Below are 22643 nucleotides of genomic sequence, written 5' to 3' on the forward strand. Positions count from 1 at the left end.
ATACCTTTGTGCAGCCCTGAATGTAGATTTTAATCGGGTGCCTGATCAAAATCTTTAACCTGGACGATCGACCGATATCCACAGCCTTCTGCAATATTGGTTGCCTCTTCGAGCAGCCATACACACACACGAATATCGTACAAAACGAGGTTTCATACTATATTATCAGTGCATGTATGGCTGGCTTTAGAATAACGATACTAAGCAGCCAATCACAGTTCAGCTCCGATCTTTTTATTACTAGTGATATGTAAAATGTTATCACTGATACAGCCTGCCTCCCTAAATACTTGTCACCCTAGGATCAGGCTGGGATCTGGACTGTCCAATGTGAAAACAGCAAATAAACAGTTATTGATGAATTCTCCTACCATGGGAGCTGCAGATAAGCAAAGAAAGGCCCTGTTTGGGCATCCCTGGAGTGTGCCATCTGACTCTAGAGATTTGGCATTAGTTTGTATCCTCCTGTGCTACTATAATGTAAGGGCAGTGCTTGTTCTTTTATATAATATCAGCAATTATATTAAGTACATTTCAGGGTGTGGCTCTTTATAGATCCAAATACTAACTCAGTACAAATGCATATGTAGAATACTAAGGCAAACAACATGAGAGCACGTATGGCCAAATTAGAATGTGCTTTGTCATGGTGAGGTATGAAGGCAAGGACGGTATGAAGCTCTGATGACTACTACAGCATCTAGGTGGGGTTCAACTGCTAGAAAACTAATACATGGCAATTACATTCATTATGGTTCAAAAACTCTAAAAAATAAAATAGCAGTGTGTTTTATGTACTGTTTTCTTTTAATTGTTGCTTGTGGTTACCCATTTCAGTGCTGCAGATTGGTTTATATTATTTTTAGGAGTTATCGGGGGGTCAGTTGATGTCATGTTGGGGTCACAGAGAAACTAAAGATGATGTAAATCCCTGTATTATTCACTAGGAGCAGGCTCAGAGTAATGGGTATACAAAGTTGATCATCTATGCCCACTGGTACAGAGGCTTGGAAACAAAAACGCCTGCTGGTATAGAGCACCCTGAAAGGATTAAGACCTGAATATCTAAGAAGAGATGTAGCAGACTGTAGGCTCACCATTAAACATCTAAAATCATCCAGCATGTATAGAGCCCTCTGTCAAACTAGACCATAATTATTTTTTGCCATGGCCTTGTGGCAGTTTTATCCCCTGTATGTCTCAGATGACTGGCCTACATACCTCCAGGTTATTAGCTCACGCACTAGCAAAATAATTATGGTACATGTCCACAGGCTCAATGTTTTATACAGGAGCTCTGAGGTGGATTCTGGGTGCCACCCACCACTATGGAAAGCACAGAAACCCTCAAATGAGGGGTTGCAAGACTGATCCTAAGTGGGGGGCAAGAGGATAAGAGCCACCTCAGAAATGACACAAGATGTTGCTAAAATAAATGTCAATACCGAGCAATTTCATTTACAGTCAATTTTATTTAAGAATAATGTACATTAGAAGTGGGGAAAAAAAAGTTATTGAATGTTTTTTTTCTTCCTTGTTTCGATGATAAAATATTGTTGGTGGTTTTCCTTTACAGAGTGCCTACAAAAAGATTCAGCTTGATCAAAGACTCTAAAAATGAGTATTTGCAGACAAATCTGTTTCTAAACAACTGGCTTCGGTCTCTGCATTTCAAGACATTCCTTTGTTTAAAGAGTAAAAAATGCATTTGAAAAGACTGCAGCTGTCTTCCTACATGAAAGCAAAAATGATGCTGTCTATCAAAATACACAGCTTGAAGGATAAATACATTAATAAAGTGTTGACAATTCCTTGTGCCTGCCACTGAGTATATAAAACAGTAATAAAAAGGCAATCCAAAAGGTGCGTGTTTTGGCATACCTGCACTTCTTTACTCAAAAATCTTGATTCAATAAGGCTTTTAAAGCACATTATTTTATACTAAAGAAAATAAATCACTTGCATTCAATTAAAACCGTGTAAGATTTTGTAACTACTCAGTAACTGGAACTCTACACGTCAGTGCATTAGGAACAGAGCGAACATATACACAAGAATGCTTGCAGAAAGGAACAAAAAAAAAAAATCCTGTGTTTCATAGAATTCCACAGTAGAGTAATTACAAAGTTAGCACAAGTTATTTTAACCTTTCCTTCTTACAAATAAATGAAAAATAAGTATTTACAACTTTTTGAAAATATGCAATATGCAAAAACGTACGTTGCTGGTACAACAAACATGAGGGACTTAAGCCCAAGCAGATCTGATGAGAAATGAGGATTACTAGGATTTGCACAGGTGTGTAAATGGACTCCACTCCTCTGTCTGAGGGTTATAAACTTCAATTGTATTTAAGAATTCATTGCCATCAAAACCACCTGCAGCATATATTTGATCCCCTACAGCAACCATTCCTGCATTGCTTCTTGCAGAGGTCATACTCCCCATCATCTTCCACTCGTTTCTTTCGGGGTCATATGATTCGACACAACTTAGAGCATGGGTACCATCAAATCCTCCAACCACAAATAGCTTTCCTGTTTAAAATAGGACAAAGGACGTTTAGCATACAAGCAGCAAGAAAAACAACAAAAACAGCTTTCCATAAATACTTATACACAAAAGTTGATGTTAATGAAAAACATTAACATGGCACTAAACAAGTTGTTGGTCTATTTACTTGCCAAACATCTGGAAAAAATTGTATTTTTGCTCTTCTTTTATACAATAACAGTGAAGTTAGTAAATGTATAGATCTACTATTTGGAATGCTGGGAATCTGAGTTTCTTTGGACTAGGGGCCTTACTGCAATTTGGAGTGCCATGACTTAAGGCCACTAAAACATATTTAAGCATTAAAAAAATCAATAGGATTGTTTTGCCATCAAAATGGATTCATGCAGGTTGGATACCCATCAGGTAAAGGTCGATTTATAGAATTCAGTCAAAATAAAAGAATTGTTTGCTTAAATTGGACAACTAAAGGGTTAATTATCAGAAAGTGCCATTTTAGGCAACCCAAATGAACAAAATTGGTAACCTCATACCATAACATATTGGGTACTCTGCCATCTTGTTCTTGGGATCCCTTGCAGCTGCAACTTTTACTTTACTCTACTACACATTTGCACAGCACCAAGCAGCCACAATGAATCCATAGACAAGAGACAAGATGGAGAAGAGGTGCTCATGTGAATAGTACCTGGGCCAGTGTGTTCTTTTTCCTTTTAAGGTCTGGTGTGTCATTAATATTTATTGTGCTTTAAGCTTCATCTAAAAAGGGCACAAATATAGTTCAGTTTAAAATATCAATATGTACCTAAGTGGTTAATGGTACAAGTTTCATGATCTGCGATCCCAGGTAAAATAATGCTCTTTTACAAATATAGCTATCTGTAAAATAGCCATAAAGAGGGACTGGACTCTTTTTGAGAGCATGGAGGTAAAAAAAAAACCCACGTGAGTAAAGGTACAGGCAACTAATCGCAAGTTCTTGCTGATTTAAGAGGCCATGTGGCTTGCCAAACACAATCTGACTGAGCTTTTGTATGAGAAGTTGTATGGATATAAAATTTCAGATATTTAAGGTGCATTTCTATGTATATGATTAAGATTACCCTCATAAACAGCAACTCCAGCACCACGTCGAGCCACATTCATAGGCGCCACCAATGTCCAGGTGTCATTTTCAGGATTGTAACATTCTACTGAATTTAGACAATTCCAAGATTCAGCTCCTCCAATAATGTACATCTTGTTGCCTAGTTCACAAACAGCAGACTGGTGCCTTCCTGGAGGATGTGGAAAAAAAACATTAATAAATTAAACATGTGGCCACCAAAACAACTTTCTGTAAGGACAGCAAAGTCTAGGCACTTACTAATGTTTAGCTGGGCACAACATGTCCACATCCTTGTTATGGGGTCAAACACGTCACAGTTTTTAAGGCCTTTCTGGCCATATGGATCTGAACCTCCAACAACATATAATTTCCCATTGAGAGCACAGACACCTTCAGGAATAGATTAAGAAAAACATTATAAAACCTCTTTAAATAATTACCTTTACAGTTTGGTAGATGCACAGGCTATAAACTCTTGAACACTAGAATAACCAATACGTTGCACTGAGAAATTGTGCTGCACACAAAACGTTAAATATTAATATTTAGTGCATCAAAGTAAATTGAAAAAATAAATGTGTTCTTCCAAATAAATCTAATCCACATGGAAGGTTACACACACATTATATTGTTTACAGTTTGCATGAAATCATTTGTTTTTAAGGCATTTTTTTGTATAAAGGAGCTATAATCACTAAACTAGCTAAACAAAGCTTTAGGACAATGGGCTACTGTGCTACTGTGGCAACAAAACAGTTTCCCTCTCACCAGCAGTAATGTGACTGTAATTGCTGGTGGGAAACCCTACACATTGCATACATAAGTACACTGGATATAAATCCTGTCAGAACTTAAGCCAGCTATTGACAACTATACAAAGAAGCTGAAAACAGTTTAGTGAAGGAAAACATAGACCATACAAAAACCTGTGTGCTCACCCCTTAAACTAATACTTGGTTGAAGCCCCTTTTGATTTTATTACAGCACTCAGTCTTTTTGGGACATATAGACTCTGCAATTTTTGCCCACTCCTTGCAAAAGTTACCAAGAAGCCATTGCTTTGTTGATTTAGATGTACACTTTGGGCTATTGTTATGCTGAAGTTGAAGTTCTTCATCTTCAGCTTCCTAGCAGACGATTGAAAGTTCTTACAAAATAGGCCGATCTATTCATGATTCCATCCATCTTGACTAAACCACCAGTTCCAGCTGATGAAATGCAGCCCATAGCATGATGCCTCCGCCATGCTTAACTATGGGTATGGTGTTCTTGTGATGGCGTTCTGTGTTATTTTTGTGCCAAACATACATTTTGGAATTATGGCCAAACAGTTCAACCTTGGTCTCATCAGACCATAAAACATAATACATGTTGGAGACTGGGTATACCTGTTTGGATGTTTTTTTTTTTTGTGAGTAAATGATTTGGTCTTGCTACCCTACTCCAGAACCCAGATATGATGAAGAATACAACTGACTGTTGTCACATGTAGGGAACAACCAATACATACCAAGAAATCCTGCAGCCCCTTTTCTGTTGCCGTAGACCTCCCTGACCACTAAGGTTGTGAAAGGATTTATCAGGGTTGTTTTTTTTTTTAAATTAAACAAAAACTGTCCATTTTGCAGGGGTATGTAGACTTTTTATAATTAGTGCAGCCCAAATTAGCCTCACAAGGAAACTTTAAGCTACTTCACTACAAAGTGCAGAATAAGCAAGCTTGTGTAAATGCTTTCAAGGTATTTTAGTTTCTTGGTGCTACTGGTCTAGAAGATGCATCATATAGCACTTGAGAAAATCCTAGCTAGATCTTCTTTATTCATACCAGCATTACAACGGTTGCTTCTTAGCTCAGGAACAGATATCCAAACGTTTGATTTGGGATCATACTTTTCTCCACAACTGAGGTCATCAGAGTGACCATTTGACCCTCCAACAACATACAGATGGTCCTAAAATAGATAAAAACAACTTTATTCTCTGTTCTCGGTTTCAGTAGGTTATGTATTTGTAATTTTTAATTTATAACTACATTTATATTGTTATTTAAATCTTATTAAATAACATGAGGTTGAAAAAAAACAGGACATAAAACTTGCATCAATGCTAGTTGATCCAGAGGAAGGCATCTCCAATCTTTCTTGGACCCAAGAGGACCACATGGATCGATCAGAGTGATGGCAGATAGGAGGCTTTTTCATCTAGAGGAAATCACCTCTTGCACAGGCAACAAGCCCTTGCTATCACCTTGAGAGTTCATTTCAGTCTATGCACACTAAATATTACTTCATAAATATGGTGTTTATTAAAAAAAAATATGTACCATCAGAACTGCCATTTGGAATCGGGCTCTTGGTGTTTTCATGGGTGCTATAAAGGTCCAAATGTCCGTCTCTGGATCATAGCACTCAACCGTACGCAGACATTCTTCTCTGTTATAGCCACCTAAGGAGATAGAAGCTAGTGTTAAGCTTGCTGGTGTGACTTTAGTATTAGGCCTTTACGTGCCGGAACTGGAAGTTCTTACCATGTGATGCCAGCAAACAGTGGCCAAGAGCAAATATTAACCAGTCTGTACAATGTATGACACTGGTACCACTGCTGTAGGTTTTAGTATCCCCACCACTTAAGGGATTAAATTAACAACAAAGTTTGTACTTGTTCTCTAAAAACTCTCTTTATTTCTGTCACAAAACCAGCAGTTGAGTAAGGTTTATGGTCCATGTTACATGGGCATTTAAGATCACTACAGGCCTCTCAATGAGTTCTATGTTAATTAAAGTAAAAGCAAATTAATAGATATTGTAATGTTGCCCTGAACAGTTAAAACTGTATTTGCTCCAGAAAGTCTACTATAGTTTTTATAAATAAGCTGCCGTGTAGGAATGATGCAGCCATTCACAGGATACATAGCAAATAACAGATAAACTGTGTAAAATACAAGTTTAGTTCTTACAGAGGGAGATAAACGTTCACTTTATCCATGTTTGCCCAAAACAAATCTGCTTTGTCCTTGGCTGCAAGGTTACAGAAAGCAGCAGGTTTCTATACTAAATTGCAGACAAGGCAGAGACAGACAGACTATGCAATTATCTAGTGATGCAGAAAAGGCATTCATTTGTTAACTTGCCTCAATAGGATTTAGGGCTCTGGCACACGGGGAGATTAGTCGCCCGCGACAAATCTCCCTTGTCACGGGCGACTAATCTCCCCGAGTTGCCATGACCCGCCATCCCACCGGCGAACATGTAAGTCGCCGGCGGGATGGCACACGCGGCGGCGCGATTTCCATAGCAAGTCTTTTTCGGCGATTTCAGGAAATCGCGCCACCACGTGTGCCATCCCTCCGACGACTTACATGTTCGCCGGTGGGATGGCAGGTCATGGCAACTCGGGGAGATTAGTCGCCCGCGAACATGGAGTTTTGTCGCGGGCGACTAATCTCCCCGTGTGCCAGAGCCCTTAGAGAGAGGCCACTGCAAAGGGCAAGTGCTCTCTACAACAACATAGTTGCTAGGTTTAGAATAAATGAAGATCTGTCTGTACAGCACAGTTTTTAGAATTGCTACCTTAAAGTGATAGGGCCTTAGGGCTCTGGCACACGGGGAGATTAGTCGCCCGCGACAAAACTCCCTGTTCGCGGGCGACTAATCTCCCCGAGTTGCCTTCCCCTGCCATCCCACCGGCGACAATGTAAGTCGCCGGTGGGATGGCACACGCGGCGGAGCGATTTCGTGCAAATCGCCGAAAAAGCCTCGCAAGTCTTTTTCGGCGATTTCCTGAAATCACGCCGCCGGGTGTGCCATCCCACCAGCGACTTACATTGTCGCCGGTGGGATGGCAGGGGAAGGCAACTCGGGGAGGAGATTAGTCGCCCGCGAACAGGGAGTTTTGTCGCGGGCGACTAATCTCCCCGTGTGCCAGAGCCCTTACAGTGCATGAAAGAGCCCCACAGAAGCTAAAGGTGGCCATACATGGTAAGATCTGCTTGGTTGGCAAGGTCACCAAGTGAGCAGATCTTCTCCTGATATGCCCACCTAAGGTGGCCAATTTTTGGCCAGATACTGGTTGGCTAGGCCTGTCGGGGGGGGCCTATATCAGTCTAAAGGACCCAATTCGGAAGCTGAAATCTTCCAGTGTATGCCCATTAATTGCCTAGTTGCCTAAAAAAAGCCCTGTGTGCTACAGTGGATCCCAAATATGGGCCTATTTAATCTGCTACATACTTCTGGGAACCCGGCTTGAAGGTCAGTTACAGTCTGAGGCAAACACTTTGCTGTTCTTGACATTCTTAGAACTTTGGCTGGCTGCTTGATAAAACATTGTTTTTATACATCTGTAATCTTTCCTCCTGTTTCCTTGGGTGAGATATCTCTGAGAATTCCATACATGTCAAAATTCTATAAATCCAAAGTGTAGATTCCAGTAGAGGTATATAAAACATTCAGATCACAAAAGGCTGAAAGCATGCAAGCAGAGCATTTGCATTAACACTTACCTGCGGCAATAAGTTTGCCATTTAATTCTGCTGTTCCTAGCCCAGACCGAGCATAATGCATGGGAGACATGACCCTTTCCAGAGAGTCATCGGGCTGTATTTCAAGACTTAAACTTTTTGTTAGTCGAGGGGTACTGGATGGAGAGTTTACCGGGCTGTTTCGTCCATGCAGGAATATAACACATAGCATGCTATTCAGCACAGCTAAACACAGGTAGGTATTATCTGCAACAAAAGTATGTATTATAAGAGCAGTGAAACAGTGTAGATGCATAAATATATTAATACTATATATTGGAAAACATTCATTTTTATTTAAAAAACGGAGCTGAATATTTTGCCCAAGTAATTTATAAATATTCAGGTTATGCCAAACAAGGCCTGACTGGCAATCTAGAGATTCTGATAAATAACAGGGGCTGCTGTAAGATGACAGGCACTATTTAGCAGGCTCATATGAGATAGTTCAGTATAAAGAAAACAAAACAAAACAAAAAACTGGAAGGCAAAGTAGTCCTGCCCTGCTTCAGACTCATCAGTCTGACAGAGACCGGACACACAGGAAATTTTTGGCTTACCCTATTTATTATTCCATTTTAACCACACAAGTTTTGAGGGGGCACTTCATCCCTTTGTCAAGATACAAACACAGTAAAGTTGCGGAACCTAAATCAGATATACAGACCCAACCCTATTTAAAGGGACTATGTGCACTAATTTATGAACTTTTTTTTATTGGGAAAAAAACAAAAACTGTGCCATATGGTTGTATTCCGGGCCTCACCCTGGAATTGGACATTTGCTGATAACCAAGTATGGCTTTGGATTGGGGGTGGGTCTGTAGTTCTGATTTAGGTTCTGCCACTTCACTGTTTGTATCCTGATGAAGGGAGGTAGTGCCCACCCTCGCCCCAAAATGTTGAATTGTGTTGTCTAGGGGACCAGCACCACAACAATCTAAGGGGTTCGTGCAACTTTGATTGGAAGTCTCATTGGTCTGAGACAATACCTTAATGGAACAGTAACACCAAAAAATAAAAGTGTATAAAAGTAACTAAAATATAATGTGCTGCTGCCCTGCACTGGTAAAAGTTGTGTGTTTACTTTACTAAGGCTACTATAATTTATATAAATAAGCTGCTGTGTAGCCATGGGGGCAGCCATTCAAAGGAGCAAAGGCACAGGCACAGGCACATAGCAGATAACAGATAAAACACTATTGTATTCTACAGAGCTTATCTGTTATCTGCTATGTAACCTGTGCCTATTCTCCTTTTTTCCAGCTTGAATGGCTGCCCCCGTGGCTACACAGCAGCTTATTATATAAATTATAGTAGTGTTAATGTAGCAAACACACCAGTTTTACCAGTGCAGGGCAACAGTGCATTATATTTTTATTACTTTAAAGCTCTTTCATTTTTTGGTGTTAGTGTTCATTTAAGGGGCAAGGAATTCAATTAATAGAGATTTTGCTAAACATAAGTAAATCAATATGCAAAAAAGTAAAGCTCTAGTTTGTCTTATTTCTTAAGCTTAACAGAGCATAGAGAAAATCTAAAGCTACTCCATGTTTCTAACTTTCAGTTTTTTTTAAGGCAGATAATTAGATTATCAGTGCACAGATAAACCTGTGCATAATGTACTTCTGCTTAACCATAAGCCATGCAAGCTAGTCACAACAAAGGGGTGAAGAAAGTGGGTTCTACAGAGATCATTAGCTGTGGCTAAAATAACTTAGCCAATTACTGGGGTTAGTAGGTCAGAGCAAGGTTATTCTTTCAATGTAACTGCTTAAAGAAACAGTAACACCAAAAGGCATTTAAAGTAATTATAATAAAATGTACTGTTGCCCTGTACTGGTAAAAGTTGTCTGCTACATAAGGACTACTATAGTTTATATAAATAAGCTGACGTGTAGCCATGGGGGCAGCCAATCATGCTAGAAAAAGGAGAAAAGGCACAGGTTAAATAGCAGAAAACAGATAAGCTCTGCAGCATAGAATAGGATTCTACAGGACTTTTCTGTTATTTACTATATAACTTGTGCATTTTCCCTTTTTTTCCAGCTTGAATTGCTGCCCCCACTGCTACATAGCAACTTAATATATAAACTATAGTAGTCTTTCTGAAGCAAACACCCCAGTGTTACCAGTGCAGGGCAACAGTACATTTTACTTTATTATTACTGTTCCTTTAATAAAAGAAAATATTGAGTTTTATAAATTAAAAGAATAGGCATTATGCATTTTACTAATCATTTTTTTTCTGCTCAAGGCTTATATGGTATATGCTGCCTCTTTAAGTTATCCATGAAAGCCATCTGCTCCAAGGTATTAATGCATATTTAAAGAAGGCTAAATGTCTGTTTGAGACTTTTGTCTGGAGCCCCTGCAGCAATCTTAGTTTCCAGGGATTTTAGCTCAGATGCTGCTACATGTGCCATAAGCCTTAAGGTGGCCACACAGGTTACAATAATATTAATTTTTATGACCAAGGTCGTTTGTCCACTCCACTAACCTTAAGAGCTGAATCGTTAGGCAGGTAGAGATAATAGAATTCTACCTCAATTATCGCCGATGTTCAAGTGCCTTCAAAATGGGGCCCGATCAAAATTTTCAGACCAGCTTGATCAATGAGACAATCCAAGGCTTTTGCCAATATTTGTCGCCTCGTCGACCCACCATACATGCACCGAATATAGTACAAAACCTTGTTTCATTCTGTCATTGGTGTGTGTATGGGAACCTTTACACATAACTACACCATATAATCTATTCTAGAATTCTTCTTCATTATTCTTACCAAAGTACACGATATCCAGAAACTGTATTTAAAAGGGCAGTATACCCAACCCTGCTCAAATAGTTCACTGAATATAGCTTGTACTGAGCGTAATTTTTGCCTATTGTTTTAGTCACAAAAAAGATTTTGTATTTTCTTAAGCTAAACAGAACCCTTGAAGCTACTCTTATGTTTTGTCCTTGTGTGGTAAGTAATTAGATTACCATTGTACTGACAAATACCCCTGCATAGTGAAAGGACAAGGGAGGGGGCTGTAATATAATAAAGTAACTCACAAGGAGCAAACATGGACTACCATCGGTCTCCCTGTTTGTCCTGTTTAGGAAATAAACCATAGATTTTTTTTATGATTAAAATAGACAAAGATTGTTCAGCACAAGATATTAATTAAAACTCAAAAAAGAAAAAAAAAAAAAAAAAAAGGTTTATAGCATCTATAATTTGTTCCATGTAAAAAGGCATAATTCTACAGTAGGTTTCACATCTGTATTTTAGATCATGATGGAAAAAAAAAAAAAAAAAGAAGGTTGACTCACTTGTTTTCTTTTCTGATGCAATAATTTTCCATTCATGCTTAGGACTCTGAGTCAGGGCAGTAGGAGACAGAGATCCGGATGAGCTGCTGCTTAGATTCTTATGGTTGTTTTCACGTGGGGACTTTTTCTGAAAAAGAAAACAAATTTTAAACTCAGTGGGGGTCACTTATCAAGGCTGAGCAAATTTGCTCTAGGACAGTAACCTACAGCAACCAAATTGTTGCATTTATTATGACTGCAGCTGGCTGAATAAAAAAGCCAATCACTGATTGGTAGCTATGGGTTGCTGCCCCCACACAACTGGGCAGTGTTGATAATTGAGCCCCAGTGTTTTTGCTTGGGGCTCACTGGAATGTTTAACAACCAACTATATATGTTTACTGCAACACAATCCTAGAATAATAATTTTAGACTTGGGTATTTAACATCCTTGTGTGTGATAAAAAACAAAGGTCCTATTATTTAATTCGCCTCCAAGGCTCCCACACTAAACATTTTCAGGACAATTCACATCAGAATAAGAAACACAGGGCAAGTCTGACTAAAACATTTCTGCCCACTGCTTTACACAAGAAAAACATTAAAGAGAAAACAACTATTTTAATAATCCCCAGTTCTAAAATGGTTACACCATTAGAATTGTTCTGTATATAAGTTTAATTATATAATACCTACCCTAATGTAATGGGGGGGGGTGTTTCTACAAACCATTTACAGACTAATAAATGAAATGTTTACCTGCCCATACTTTGTTTTATTGCAAATCATAAATCATGAAATGCACCAACAACCATAATTAAATTGAAACCCACTAGTCTTACTTTTAAAGCAACTATTAGACCAATATGTTCCCAAAAAAGCATTTATGTACCTGAATCAATTGTATATTGTCCTCATATGCATCAGTATGTTCACCAAGAAGACTAGCATCAAGCAACTTGTGGTCAGCTGAGTAATACAATGTTTGTACCTGCAAAATAGAAATGAAAGCCATATGGATACTTCTTCTAAAAATATTATTATTTGTGATCCTATAATCCACGTTATCTTCATTGTGAGTAAAGATTCCACTTGGAAAACTTTCAATCAAAAAAAATTATATTGCATGATGTCAATCTTCTAATAACTCAAATCTTCTTGAAGAAATCTTCATTTTCCAATAGGTAGGAGTGGGGGTGTTAAACACAAAAAAAAAAAAAAGAAAAAAAAAAAAAAAAGGAGAAACAGGAAAAAATAAAGTAAATAAAAGAAAAAGGAGATACGAGATATGACAGAAGCACAGATGTATACAAAGACACATACAAGATACTCTTAATATACATTAGTATAAAATAAAGTTTCATAAAAGAAACACATTCAGTACCAGTATCTACAATACAGTGGGGCAAGAGGGCAAACAAGTTTATACATACAGTTCTGCAGTATCAAAATATGCTTACTTAGCAAAGACTGTTAAAATTCATAATCGGTTACCATACTAAATATGTATTGGGGAGTAAAAGTTGCCCTTTTATCATGCTCACTCCAATCAAGATGCAAAACAAATAGCCTCAACTCAAATGTAAATGTCAAAGGAAAACTAACACCTAAACAGAATGATTAATCTAAAGATGACAAATCAAGGGGGAGTTAAAAAGTTTCTGTTTAAAATAATCAAAAAATCCACAAACCATTTCTCCCAAAATCACAAACCATTTTTTTAAATGTCCTGGAAAACCTCTACAGAACAAAAAAAGTCTTCAATAAAAGGCCATTATGAAGACTAACAAAAAACAACAATTCTTTTGTGCTTCATCCGAGGGTTTCTAGGTATTTTTCCCCACAGTCGCAGGAATTTACATGCTAATTATAGTAAAAACTCAACATTACGCACCCAAAACATATTTATACTAAAATTACCAATACAGGTGTTTGCACATATTCCAATGATATGAATTTCTATACTGAATCTATGTAAAAGAAAAGTACTTATTTGATATTCTTGGAAATGTGCATGCATGGCTGACTCACTAATATTTTCCTATATCTATAACCTTACCATAAATGAAAGGGGGCCTGAATGAAGGTTGCACCACCAAGGGAGGCTTAAACTAAAAAAGTCCAACCACTGCTGGCACAGAGCCTTTATTTAAATGAACTGTAAGCCACCTACAGATATATACAACATAGGTGTGCACCTATAGGTGGAAGGCAAGAGTGAGGTCTGATTATCCATCTAAACATCTCAATTGGTTAGTGTTAGCAAATATGGAAAATCATCTGAAATGCATAAATGAAGCCAACAGATTACCAGATTAATGCTAAAACTAATACACAGAGATAGACCTCTGTGACACAGGGAAAAAGGACAGGCCAAGAAGTACTTCCTGGATACAACCCTTGCATAAATCCTAACACAGGTGATCCCTGTACACATCTTTTGGGAATTGGAGGTCATGAGACAATATCCACGAAATGCAATACACTGAACAGCAGCTCTGAGCTAAGTACCTTTGCCTTTCTCCTTCTCTATACAAGTTTCCTACACATTCCTGCCCTTTGAAGCGTGTTGCCTTAAAAACATGAATTTGTTGAAATACGAAAGTGATTTTTTTTTTTTAACGCTATTTCACTTAAAACAACTTGTATGATTGTATTCTCTAAAGATTTCTAAGCAGCTTTGCAACAGCTCTAAATTGTTTATGGTCCCTTTTCCTTCTCAATTATGCCTCTAACTAGGGTCAGCTACCACAGCAAACACATCACAGACAGAGGCTATTTTTAATTCTTCTTTGCCCTACATAGAAAATAGAAGATAAGTGCAGCACTTAAGTATTGCCTTTTCCAATTCTAGGTGTTAGTTTTCCTTTAGAATATATATAAATTTTTTACGGTGGTGGGCCTGCATTAAGCCAGTTTTTTTACATAATGTCATAAAAAGCCCAGAACAAATTAGATTTTTTTGTATAATGTACATGCACAAATGCACATTAAATTAAACATTTACACAATTCTACAGGTTAAAATAATTTTAGATGAACTTGAAGGAATACAATTCTAGTAAGGTGTCTGTACCAATAAGTTATGCTTAATATTCAGCCTTTACAATATTCTAGCCAGTTGCTTTTTTAGGTGAAGAGTGTGTGGGAATTTGTTTTTACCAAAAGTAACTATTTCCAAATTTTATACCATCACAGATAACTGTAATGCCTTTTGGGTTAAAGTACTCTGTGGTACAGAAAGTGGGTTAAAAAAATGGTATCAGTATTATAATAAATGTGCACACTACACATGGATTAACCTTTGTGTACATTGTAGGGCATTCAAATAAAAAGTATAGCAAGTCATCATTGACATCAGTACTAAATGCATTTATTCCTTTGAATTTCAGTGCTTGAATAAAATTCAATATACATATATTTTTTTTTCTTTAAATATACAAATCTTAAAACTGCTGGTGCATGCAACCTTTACTATAATTGTATGCCTGGTAAGAAGTTATGAATATAAAACCACCCTTATGTTGGTTTCTAAAAAAAAAAAAAATTATAAATTAACCAACACAATGGTAATCTTATAAATGCCTTCTTTTGTATCAGTAAGAAAAAAGGCAGGCAATTCTTAGTTAGAAAAATTTAGACTGTACATGTCACACAAATCCTGTAAAAGGAGTAAACACCATTAAATCATCATCATGGTTCTCTGCCCAGAGTGGATGTTCTTAGAAGGCATAGGGCAGACTTGAGCTTCAATACGGTTTAACCTTGAGGTATCTTCTTTGATCTTCCATCTTGGGTATCCTACTTTTGTTAAATAACCTATGAAAATATAATCAACGGGGAGGAAAAAACTATTAGAAATTTTCTAAAGAAACGGACCAATTCAAGCATTAAACCTGCAAGGAAATGTTGAAGGTCTATAGTAATTTTCAATCAAAAAATGTTAGAGCTTTAAAACAGTGAAAAAGTGAAAGGGGGGGGTCCATGGGAAAAGAGCATAAGATTTGTTTTGGGAAAATAAGATTCAGTCTCACCTGCAAACCTACCAGTTTTGAACTGAAAACAGATACTTTCTTTACTTTGGGCTCTGATTATCATAAAAGGACAATTGAATTAGTAGTAAAAAAATGACTTTCCTAGGAACCTACATGTATTACAGTTGTTCCCTTGCCAGACTAACCTCTTCCAATAGGGCATCCAGATTTTCGCCATTCTCCCATATGCTCCGCTGAACCCAGTTGATTACCTTTGTATACAGTTTACCGTTGCTGGGAAGTGAAACATTTTCTTCTAGCATTATTTCCAGCTGGACAAATGGGAAAGCACAGCAGTGTTACCTTTTTGCAAATGACTGCAATTAACAATAATAAAACATATTATAGCTATTTTAATCATTTATTGCCATATTTAAAAGTGCTATAGTCTAGCAATCTACTAGGGGCATTTATCTGTGTAGAAAGAATACAAATACTGAAGAAAAATTGCAAATATCAAACATTCAAATGGAGAAATCTCCTTCAAGCATGAAAGAAATCACTAAGCCTTTCACACCCCCTATCATGCAGTCTATCTAACATCAGATTTAAAACACTTTTTGAAGTTTGAAGGTTAAAAGGTACAGAGATCCCTACAGAATTCACAAAAAGGCTGCTTAGAAGAGTGAAATCCACCAACATAGTTGTGGTAAAACTATAACAGGCACCTCTACTTTCCTCTCCTCCAACATGATGCTGCAGAATCCTCCAGGTTCAGAAAGTGACCACCTAGTATTAATGTCTTCTCTCCCATTATATAAGTGAAATGGTCAATGTTCATAATTCAAGTTACTAGTGGCATGGAAAGAAATACTCATAAAACCTGTGCCATAAACAGTCCTAAATTCTATTTTGTAGGGTAGTCTGTCTGTGAAGACTACCCTAATGGAAAGTCACCAGGAATACATTGTTCGGACCATATGAAAAATTTGGTTACAAACAAAAAGGTTGGTAGCAGTATATACACTTAAACCAAATGAAGATACTGTAACCTTAACCTATAATAGTAAGCCTCAAGGTCCGGGGGGCTAGGGAAAGCTTTACAGAATTCAGGCCATCATGCCAGAATTTGGCATTTGATTAAAAATTCTGTAGGAATACCACCCCCCCCTGGTCTATATTTAGCTATCATCTTGTTCAAGCTTGTCATGTAAAGGCAACATTAGAAGCCCTAGTTGAACTTCCTTTCTACATATATATTTATTGTGTGTTATGTAAAGTGAAAGAAAATTCTAATGTTGTACTTACGTTCAGTCTTGGGAGTTTAAGAAAATCCTCCTGCTCAGAAATCTCAAGAAGATGCTCCTGAATGTAATTGTCAATTTTACTTAAAAGGCGCCAATCTCCCATTGCATTTACAAAATTACGATAAGAAATGCAGCTCTGAACATCTATTTTTGATAGTAAGTAATCTCCACACACCTGCATGAAAAATAGATAGTAATTGGCAGGGGATAAATGCAAGGCTTCAATTTTACGTAAAGAGCAAATATTTTTATATGATATAACAAGGTACCAAACACTACAAAATAGAAACAGATACCAAAAAAAACCCATATACAAACACACACACACACATTATATATATATATATATATATATATATATATATTATATATATATTGTACGAATAGGAGTCAATGGGTTAATAATATGGGAAACTTTGGGACCATGGACATAGGAAACTGTGCATAGTCATGTATTGTTTTTAAATTTTACTAATTTAGCAAAATTGCACTTTATATGGTTCACATAATGTTCACATAATATACAATGTTGCACGAGTATTTATAGATGTGGGGGCAATTTTATACACATGTATGCTGTTTAATATCGTTGCAGTTTTAACTAGATTGGGGTATTGAATATGTGCAACAGATTTATTATGAAGTATGAATGCACTTTTATAAAATATATAATTGGTATATGGTATTAATGGTCACTATGGGGTTAATGTGCATATGTCACTGGCCCTCCCTGGATTCATGGGAGGAGGCTATTTAAACCGAGTCGCTGTATGTATTTGCACCTTGAAAAAGGTCCCAAAAGGGACCGAAACATTGGTTGTACATGCAATTATAATACACAAAGAGATTTTTTGAAACACAAAGACCCTTGGTGCTGGCTGTTTTATTTTGATATAGAGATGTAGAGATATAGAGATATAGAGATATATATATATATATATATATATATATATATCTTATATAGATATATATCTATATATAGATATTGTGAGAGATGCAATGGGAAAGGTCCTTATTTGGTGTTTTTCCACCAGTGTTTAAGGTGGGATACAAATGGCCCAAGGTAAAATGCCTGGTTTTACAGCAGGTAATGCTGTGTTGGAGCAAATCTCCTTTAAGGTTTGATTTGGCCAGCTGTGGGGAGCTGCCTCATTAGGCTGCAGGTGAGCAGCCAATAAAATGGCTGTATGATTTACACAGAGTTGGAATTGAACCGGGACTGTGTGAAGGTGACTCTCATAGCAGGGCACAGAGCAGGAGGGCTGCCTGTGTTAGGAACTCCCAGAGGAGCTGGGGGTGCCTCCTGCCACTGCCAGGAAGCAGAGGGAGTTCTGACCAAATGGATGAGTGCTGAGAGGGCTCAGCAAGGCTTACTGTGAAGCCTGAGTGTTCCAGAGTGTGGAACCAACCCTGGAAGGTGAGAACCCTGAAGGAGGGACATATCATAACACTGAACTGTTTATGAACTTATGTCTTTATGTTTCTGTTGGGAAGAACTGGCCCTTAATAAACCTGAGTTTTGCCTGAAGACTTGGTGTCCCTGTCTCTATGCTCCAGATCCTCTGCATGCCTGCCTGCCTGCCTACCATTGCTAATTCCCCCCAAAATTGCATGTACAGGCATTCAGCATGTCACATATGGTGGAGGATGCGGGCACTAAGGAGCTGTTAAAGAGACATACACATTTAAAGGGCTAGTGAGCGTTTCCCTAAGAGACTGAGACAAAATGGCACCAGTGAGGGACTAGTTTGCTGAAGGCAAAAGTATGTGGGGGAGTATGTTGAGACACCCACAGCCAAAAAGTGAGCGTAGCAGGGTGCTACAAGAGCTGCGAGACTGGCAGCAGTGGTTTAATGCCAAGTTTCTGCAACAGCGGTGTGTGGACTTGCAACAGATGGCAAAGGAAGTGACGGAGACTTCGCGAGTGGCAAAGGTGGTCGCTTCATCTGGATGCAAGCCAGGAAAAGCATTCCAAAGAGGTTTTGGAAAAGGCCAAAGAGATGGTGCCCCAAGGTTGGAGCCTGTAAAGGTGGCACAAGTGCAGCATGCCAAGGAGCGTGGCTATGCTGGTTTCACGGTCTGGTCTGGAGAGGTTGGCCAGAGTTTACCCACAGCAGTTCCAGAGTGTATGCCCTACAGAAATGGTAAGACTGTTCTTAAAGGGGTGGTGGAAAGGGAACAATATGCTGGTGGGGTAAAAGACTGGGACTCTTTAATTAAAGGCAAGGTCCTGGGAGCTGAGGTACAGCAAGAGTTAAGTGCATGGCCAGAGTGCGCTGTGTCTCTTAAAGGGACGGTTGAAAAATTGGTGGAAGTTAAAGTGAATGGGATTCCATTGTGGGTTACACTGGATGCCAACTTCACTGTGTCTGTGGCGTGGCAAGAACTGCTGCTCTATGTTCTTTCACCGCAGGAGGTCCCCGAGATGCAAGAGGACTGCAAGAAGACAACTGTATGTCTGACTTTTGAAACAACACAAGGGACAGTTGGTCACACCCTTGTGGTTTCCAGTAACCGTAATGAGGAGTTGGTTCTGGGAACAGACTTTCCCCTATTCTGGGAGTTATGGGGGAATGACAAAGTTTTGGTTGAGGAGCAATCAAATCAATGGGTTAATACTGTTTGTTCTATGCAAAATGTTAATTGTAACTTTGCTGTGAAATGTCCAAATGTGAAAAGTGTGACTGTGGGGTGTGAGGTAACCCCCATCATACAAAGTTTAGGGGTGACCCCTGGTATTAATGTTCCCCTAGAGAGCGTGAATGAGGTAATTCACAGTGGGAAACACCTGAATGCAGAGAAGGAGTATCTGCAAGAAGATTTCTTAAGTAAGAAATGTACCAATGTTGTGCCTGAGGTAAAGGGAGTAGGGGTGCCCCCCAATGTAAAGGTGTCCCTAGCACGTGTGACTGATGCAGTGAGTGTAAACTGCTCTGAGTCTGATAAAACAGACCAAAATGTTACCAGTGTGAATGGTAATGATTGTGCGGCTTTGTTGCAAAAAGATGTTGCAACTGATGCAAATAAGAGCATGTAGAACTGCTGAGCAGAGTGTGCTCAAGTTCTTCAGTGAACAAAGGGTTAAAGCCATGTGTTGAGAGTAACTCTTTGTTGCCCTACTGCAGCTCATCTCCTGAAAGTCTTAAAGGGGATGAGTGTACTAATGAGCAATCTCTGTCAACTGCTATAGCTAAATTGACTGAACTAATTGAAAGGGAAAGATGCACCCACTGTTATGGTACTGGGCATGTTACTGCTACCTGTCCTGTATATGCAGCAATGCAAAGGTCACTAGAAGCCTATAAGGAGTGCTGGGGCAGTAAGGCACTTGAAAGTGTGTTCAGTGAGAAGTCAGGGGAACTTCCTGCACTTATTAAAGGTCAAGCTGTGTGTGTGAACAGAGCTGTTGGAAATGTTGAACTGAGAAATGGTAACATTGCAGTGAATGGTGGTAAGCCAGACGGTGTGTCTGAGGAGGTAAATGAGGAAAAGGTAAAACTACCTCCTGATTCTGTGTGTGAGGATGTGTCAGCCACTGAACTAGTCTCCAGTGAGCTGAATTGTGTGAGAGTGGAAACACAATGTGCTGGAGAGGAAAATGTCATTACTGAAAAGTGTGCTTTGCTACCTGAAGGGTTAATGCAAAGTGAGAATGTCTCCCTGTTGTGTGGTTGTGAGTCCACCTGGGAGTGCCTTAAAGGTGAGGTGAAAGACAAGACCTGCACCATGTATGACTTGTCTGAGTGTGTGTGCAAAGTGGAACTGGTAAATTGCACCTTTTGCTATGCCCTAGGTCATACTGCAGACAATTGTGCATTTGTGAAGGCAGCGGCTGCGTTGGCCCAGCTGAGAGAGACAAATGACCTGCAGTTGGGTGAGCAAGTTGATACAGGTGAATGGGTTGAGCTGACTGAGTGTCAGGTTTTGTGTGAAAAGGGGACTGAGTGTTCTGAGATAATTGGCAGCCACATTGCCAATGAGAGTAAGTCAGATGGAATGACTGTGGAGGAAAGTGGAGTTGCTTTGAAACTTCCTCCTAATCAGTGCTGTGAGGTTCTGGGCACCTCAGATTCTGTCTGCAGTGAGAACCTTGTGATGAATCAAGTGACTGCGGAATGTCTTAAAGGCAAAGTAATGAGGTCTTTGCCAAATGCTGTGGAAGGAGATGTTCACACAGAAAATGTGAGTCTGGCATAGAGTGTTAATCCAAATGAGCCAAAATGTGTGCTGGATGTGAACACTGAGTGTGTGCCAAGCTGTGTGACACAAGACAGTGTGCAAGAAGTAGCAAATGCTACCAGAGGGCAGGGTGCATCTGGTGAGCAAGAGCTTGAAGGCAAAGACAAACATTTGCAAGAAAACCCAGTGTTGCAGGCTGAAGGAAAGCCCCCTGTAGGTTTTGAAACTGAGATTGAGTATAAAATGCAGAGTGTGCATGATTGTGACAAAGATGGGGAGGCATGTGTGTCTGACAGTATGGGTACAAGTCTGCCCATTGTTTCTTCCCCATTTGAGGAGTGTCAGGAGAAGAAAGTGTGTGTGGCTTCTCCCATAGAAACACATGTGTTCAATTCCAATGATAGAACTCTAGGGGGAAAACTTAAGAGAAAGAGAGTTTCTAATGGGGTTGCAAGGTGTTTCGCCCCTGGGTCAAAACAAAGGGGGGGGATATGTGAGAGATGCAATGGGAAAGGTCCTTATTTGGTGTATTTCCACCAGTGTTTAAGGTGGGATACAAATGGCCCAAGGTAAAATGCCTGGTTTTACAGCAGGTAATGCTGTGTTGGAGCAAATCTCCTTTAAGGTTTGATTTGGCCAGCTGTGGGGAGCTGCCTCATTAGGCTGCAGGTGAGCAGCCAATAAAATGGCTGTATGATTTACACAGAGTTGGAATTGAACCGGGACTGTGTGAAGGTGACTCTCATAGCAGGGCACAGAGCAGGAGGGCTGCCTGTGTTAGGAACTCCCAGAGGAGCTGGGGGTGCCTCCTGCCACTGCCAGGAAGCAGAGGGAGTTCTGACCAAATGGATGAGTGCTGAGAGGGCTCAGCAAGGCTTACTGTGAAGCCTGAGTGTTCCAGAGTGTGGAACCAACCCTGGAAGGTGAGAACCCTGAAGGAGGGACATATCATAACACTGAACTGTTTATGAACTTATGTCTTTATGTTTCTGTTGGGAAGAACTGGCCCTTAATAAACCTGAGTTTTGCCTGAAGACTTGGTGTCCCTGTCTCTATGCTCCAGATCCTCTGCATGCCTGCCTGCCTGCCTACCGTTGCTAATTCCCCCCAAAATTGCATGTACAGGCATTCAGCATGTCACTATATATATCTCTATATATCTCTATATATCTCTATATATCTCTATATATCTCTATATATCTCTATATATCTCTATATATCTCTATATATCTCTATATATCTCTATATATCTCTCTCTCTATATATCTATATATCTATATATCTATATATCTATATATATATATATATATATATATATATATAGATATAGAAAAAGGCTGAGGCACACACTTATAGGGATAACAACCTGGGTGCAAATCAGATAAACAATGCAAATATGTAAAAAATGCTGATGCACACCAGGAAAATTTTATCAAAAAAGAGATACAGTACTTAGTTTATTTAGATCGACGTTTCGGTCCTCACCCGGGACCGGGTGAGGACCGAAACGTCGATCTAAATAAACTAAGTATCTTTTTTTTGATATAATTTTCCTGGTGTGCATCAGCATTTTTTACATATATGTATGGATAAGCAAAGATTAATGGAAGCGACAACAGCCTGTGGCTTAAGTCTCAATCTGCACTTCAAGCCACTTCTGCATTTCTAACATGCACTATACAAGCAATGAGTTCTACAAACATATGAACAGTAACATCCTGATGGCTTCTTTGCAGGACCAGCCACT

At 39.0% G+C, this 22643-nt stretch overlaps 1 protein-coding gene across 2 annotated transcripts in view; it reads right to left on the reverse strand.

The window, feature by feature from the left end:
* Positions 1 to 1452: 1452 nt before the first annotated feature.
* ivns1abp (influenza virus NS1A binding protein) overlaps positions 1453 to 22643 on the reverse strand; it is a 38011-nt gene continuing 16820 nt past the window's right edge. For both annotated transcript variants that reach the window (XM_012961453.3, XM_012961454.3), the window contains exons 5-14: positions 16719 to 16892; positions 15617 to 15742; positions 12330 to 12428; positions 11459 to 11585; positions 8121 to 8345; positions 5946 to 6067; positions 5448 to 5574; positions 3881 to 4012; positions 3618 to 3791; positions 1453 to 2537 (exon numbers count right to left, since the gene is read on the reverse strand). In XM_012961453.3, the coding sequence (XP_012816907.1) occupies positions 2284 to 2537; positions 3618 to 3791; positions 3881 to 4012; positions 5448 to 5574; positions 5946 to 6067; positions 8121 to 8345; positions 11459 to 11585; positions 12330 to 12428; positions 15617 to 15742; positions 16719 to 16892 (1560 nt within the window). In that variant the 3' untranslated portion in view covers positions 1453 to 2283. The remainder of the gene's footprint in view (positions 2538 to 3617; positions 3792 to 3880; positions 4013 to 5447; positions 5575 to 5945; positions 6068 to 8120; positions 8346 to 11458; positions 11586 to 12329; positions 12429 to 15616; positions 15743 to 16718; positions 16893 to 22643) is intronic.

The sequence above is a fragment of the Xenopus tropicalis genome, chromosome 4 (genome assembly GCF_000004195.4).
Source record: "Xenopus tropicalis strain Nigerian chromosome 4, UCB_Xtro_10.0, whole genome shotgun sequence".
Lineage (NCBI taxonomy): Eukaryota > Metazoa > Chordata > Amphibia > Anura > Pipidae > Xenopus > Xenopus tropicalis.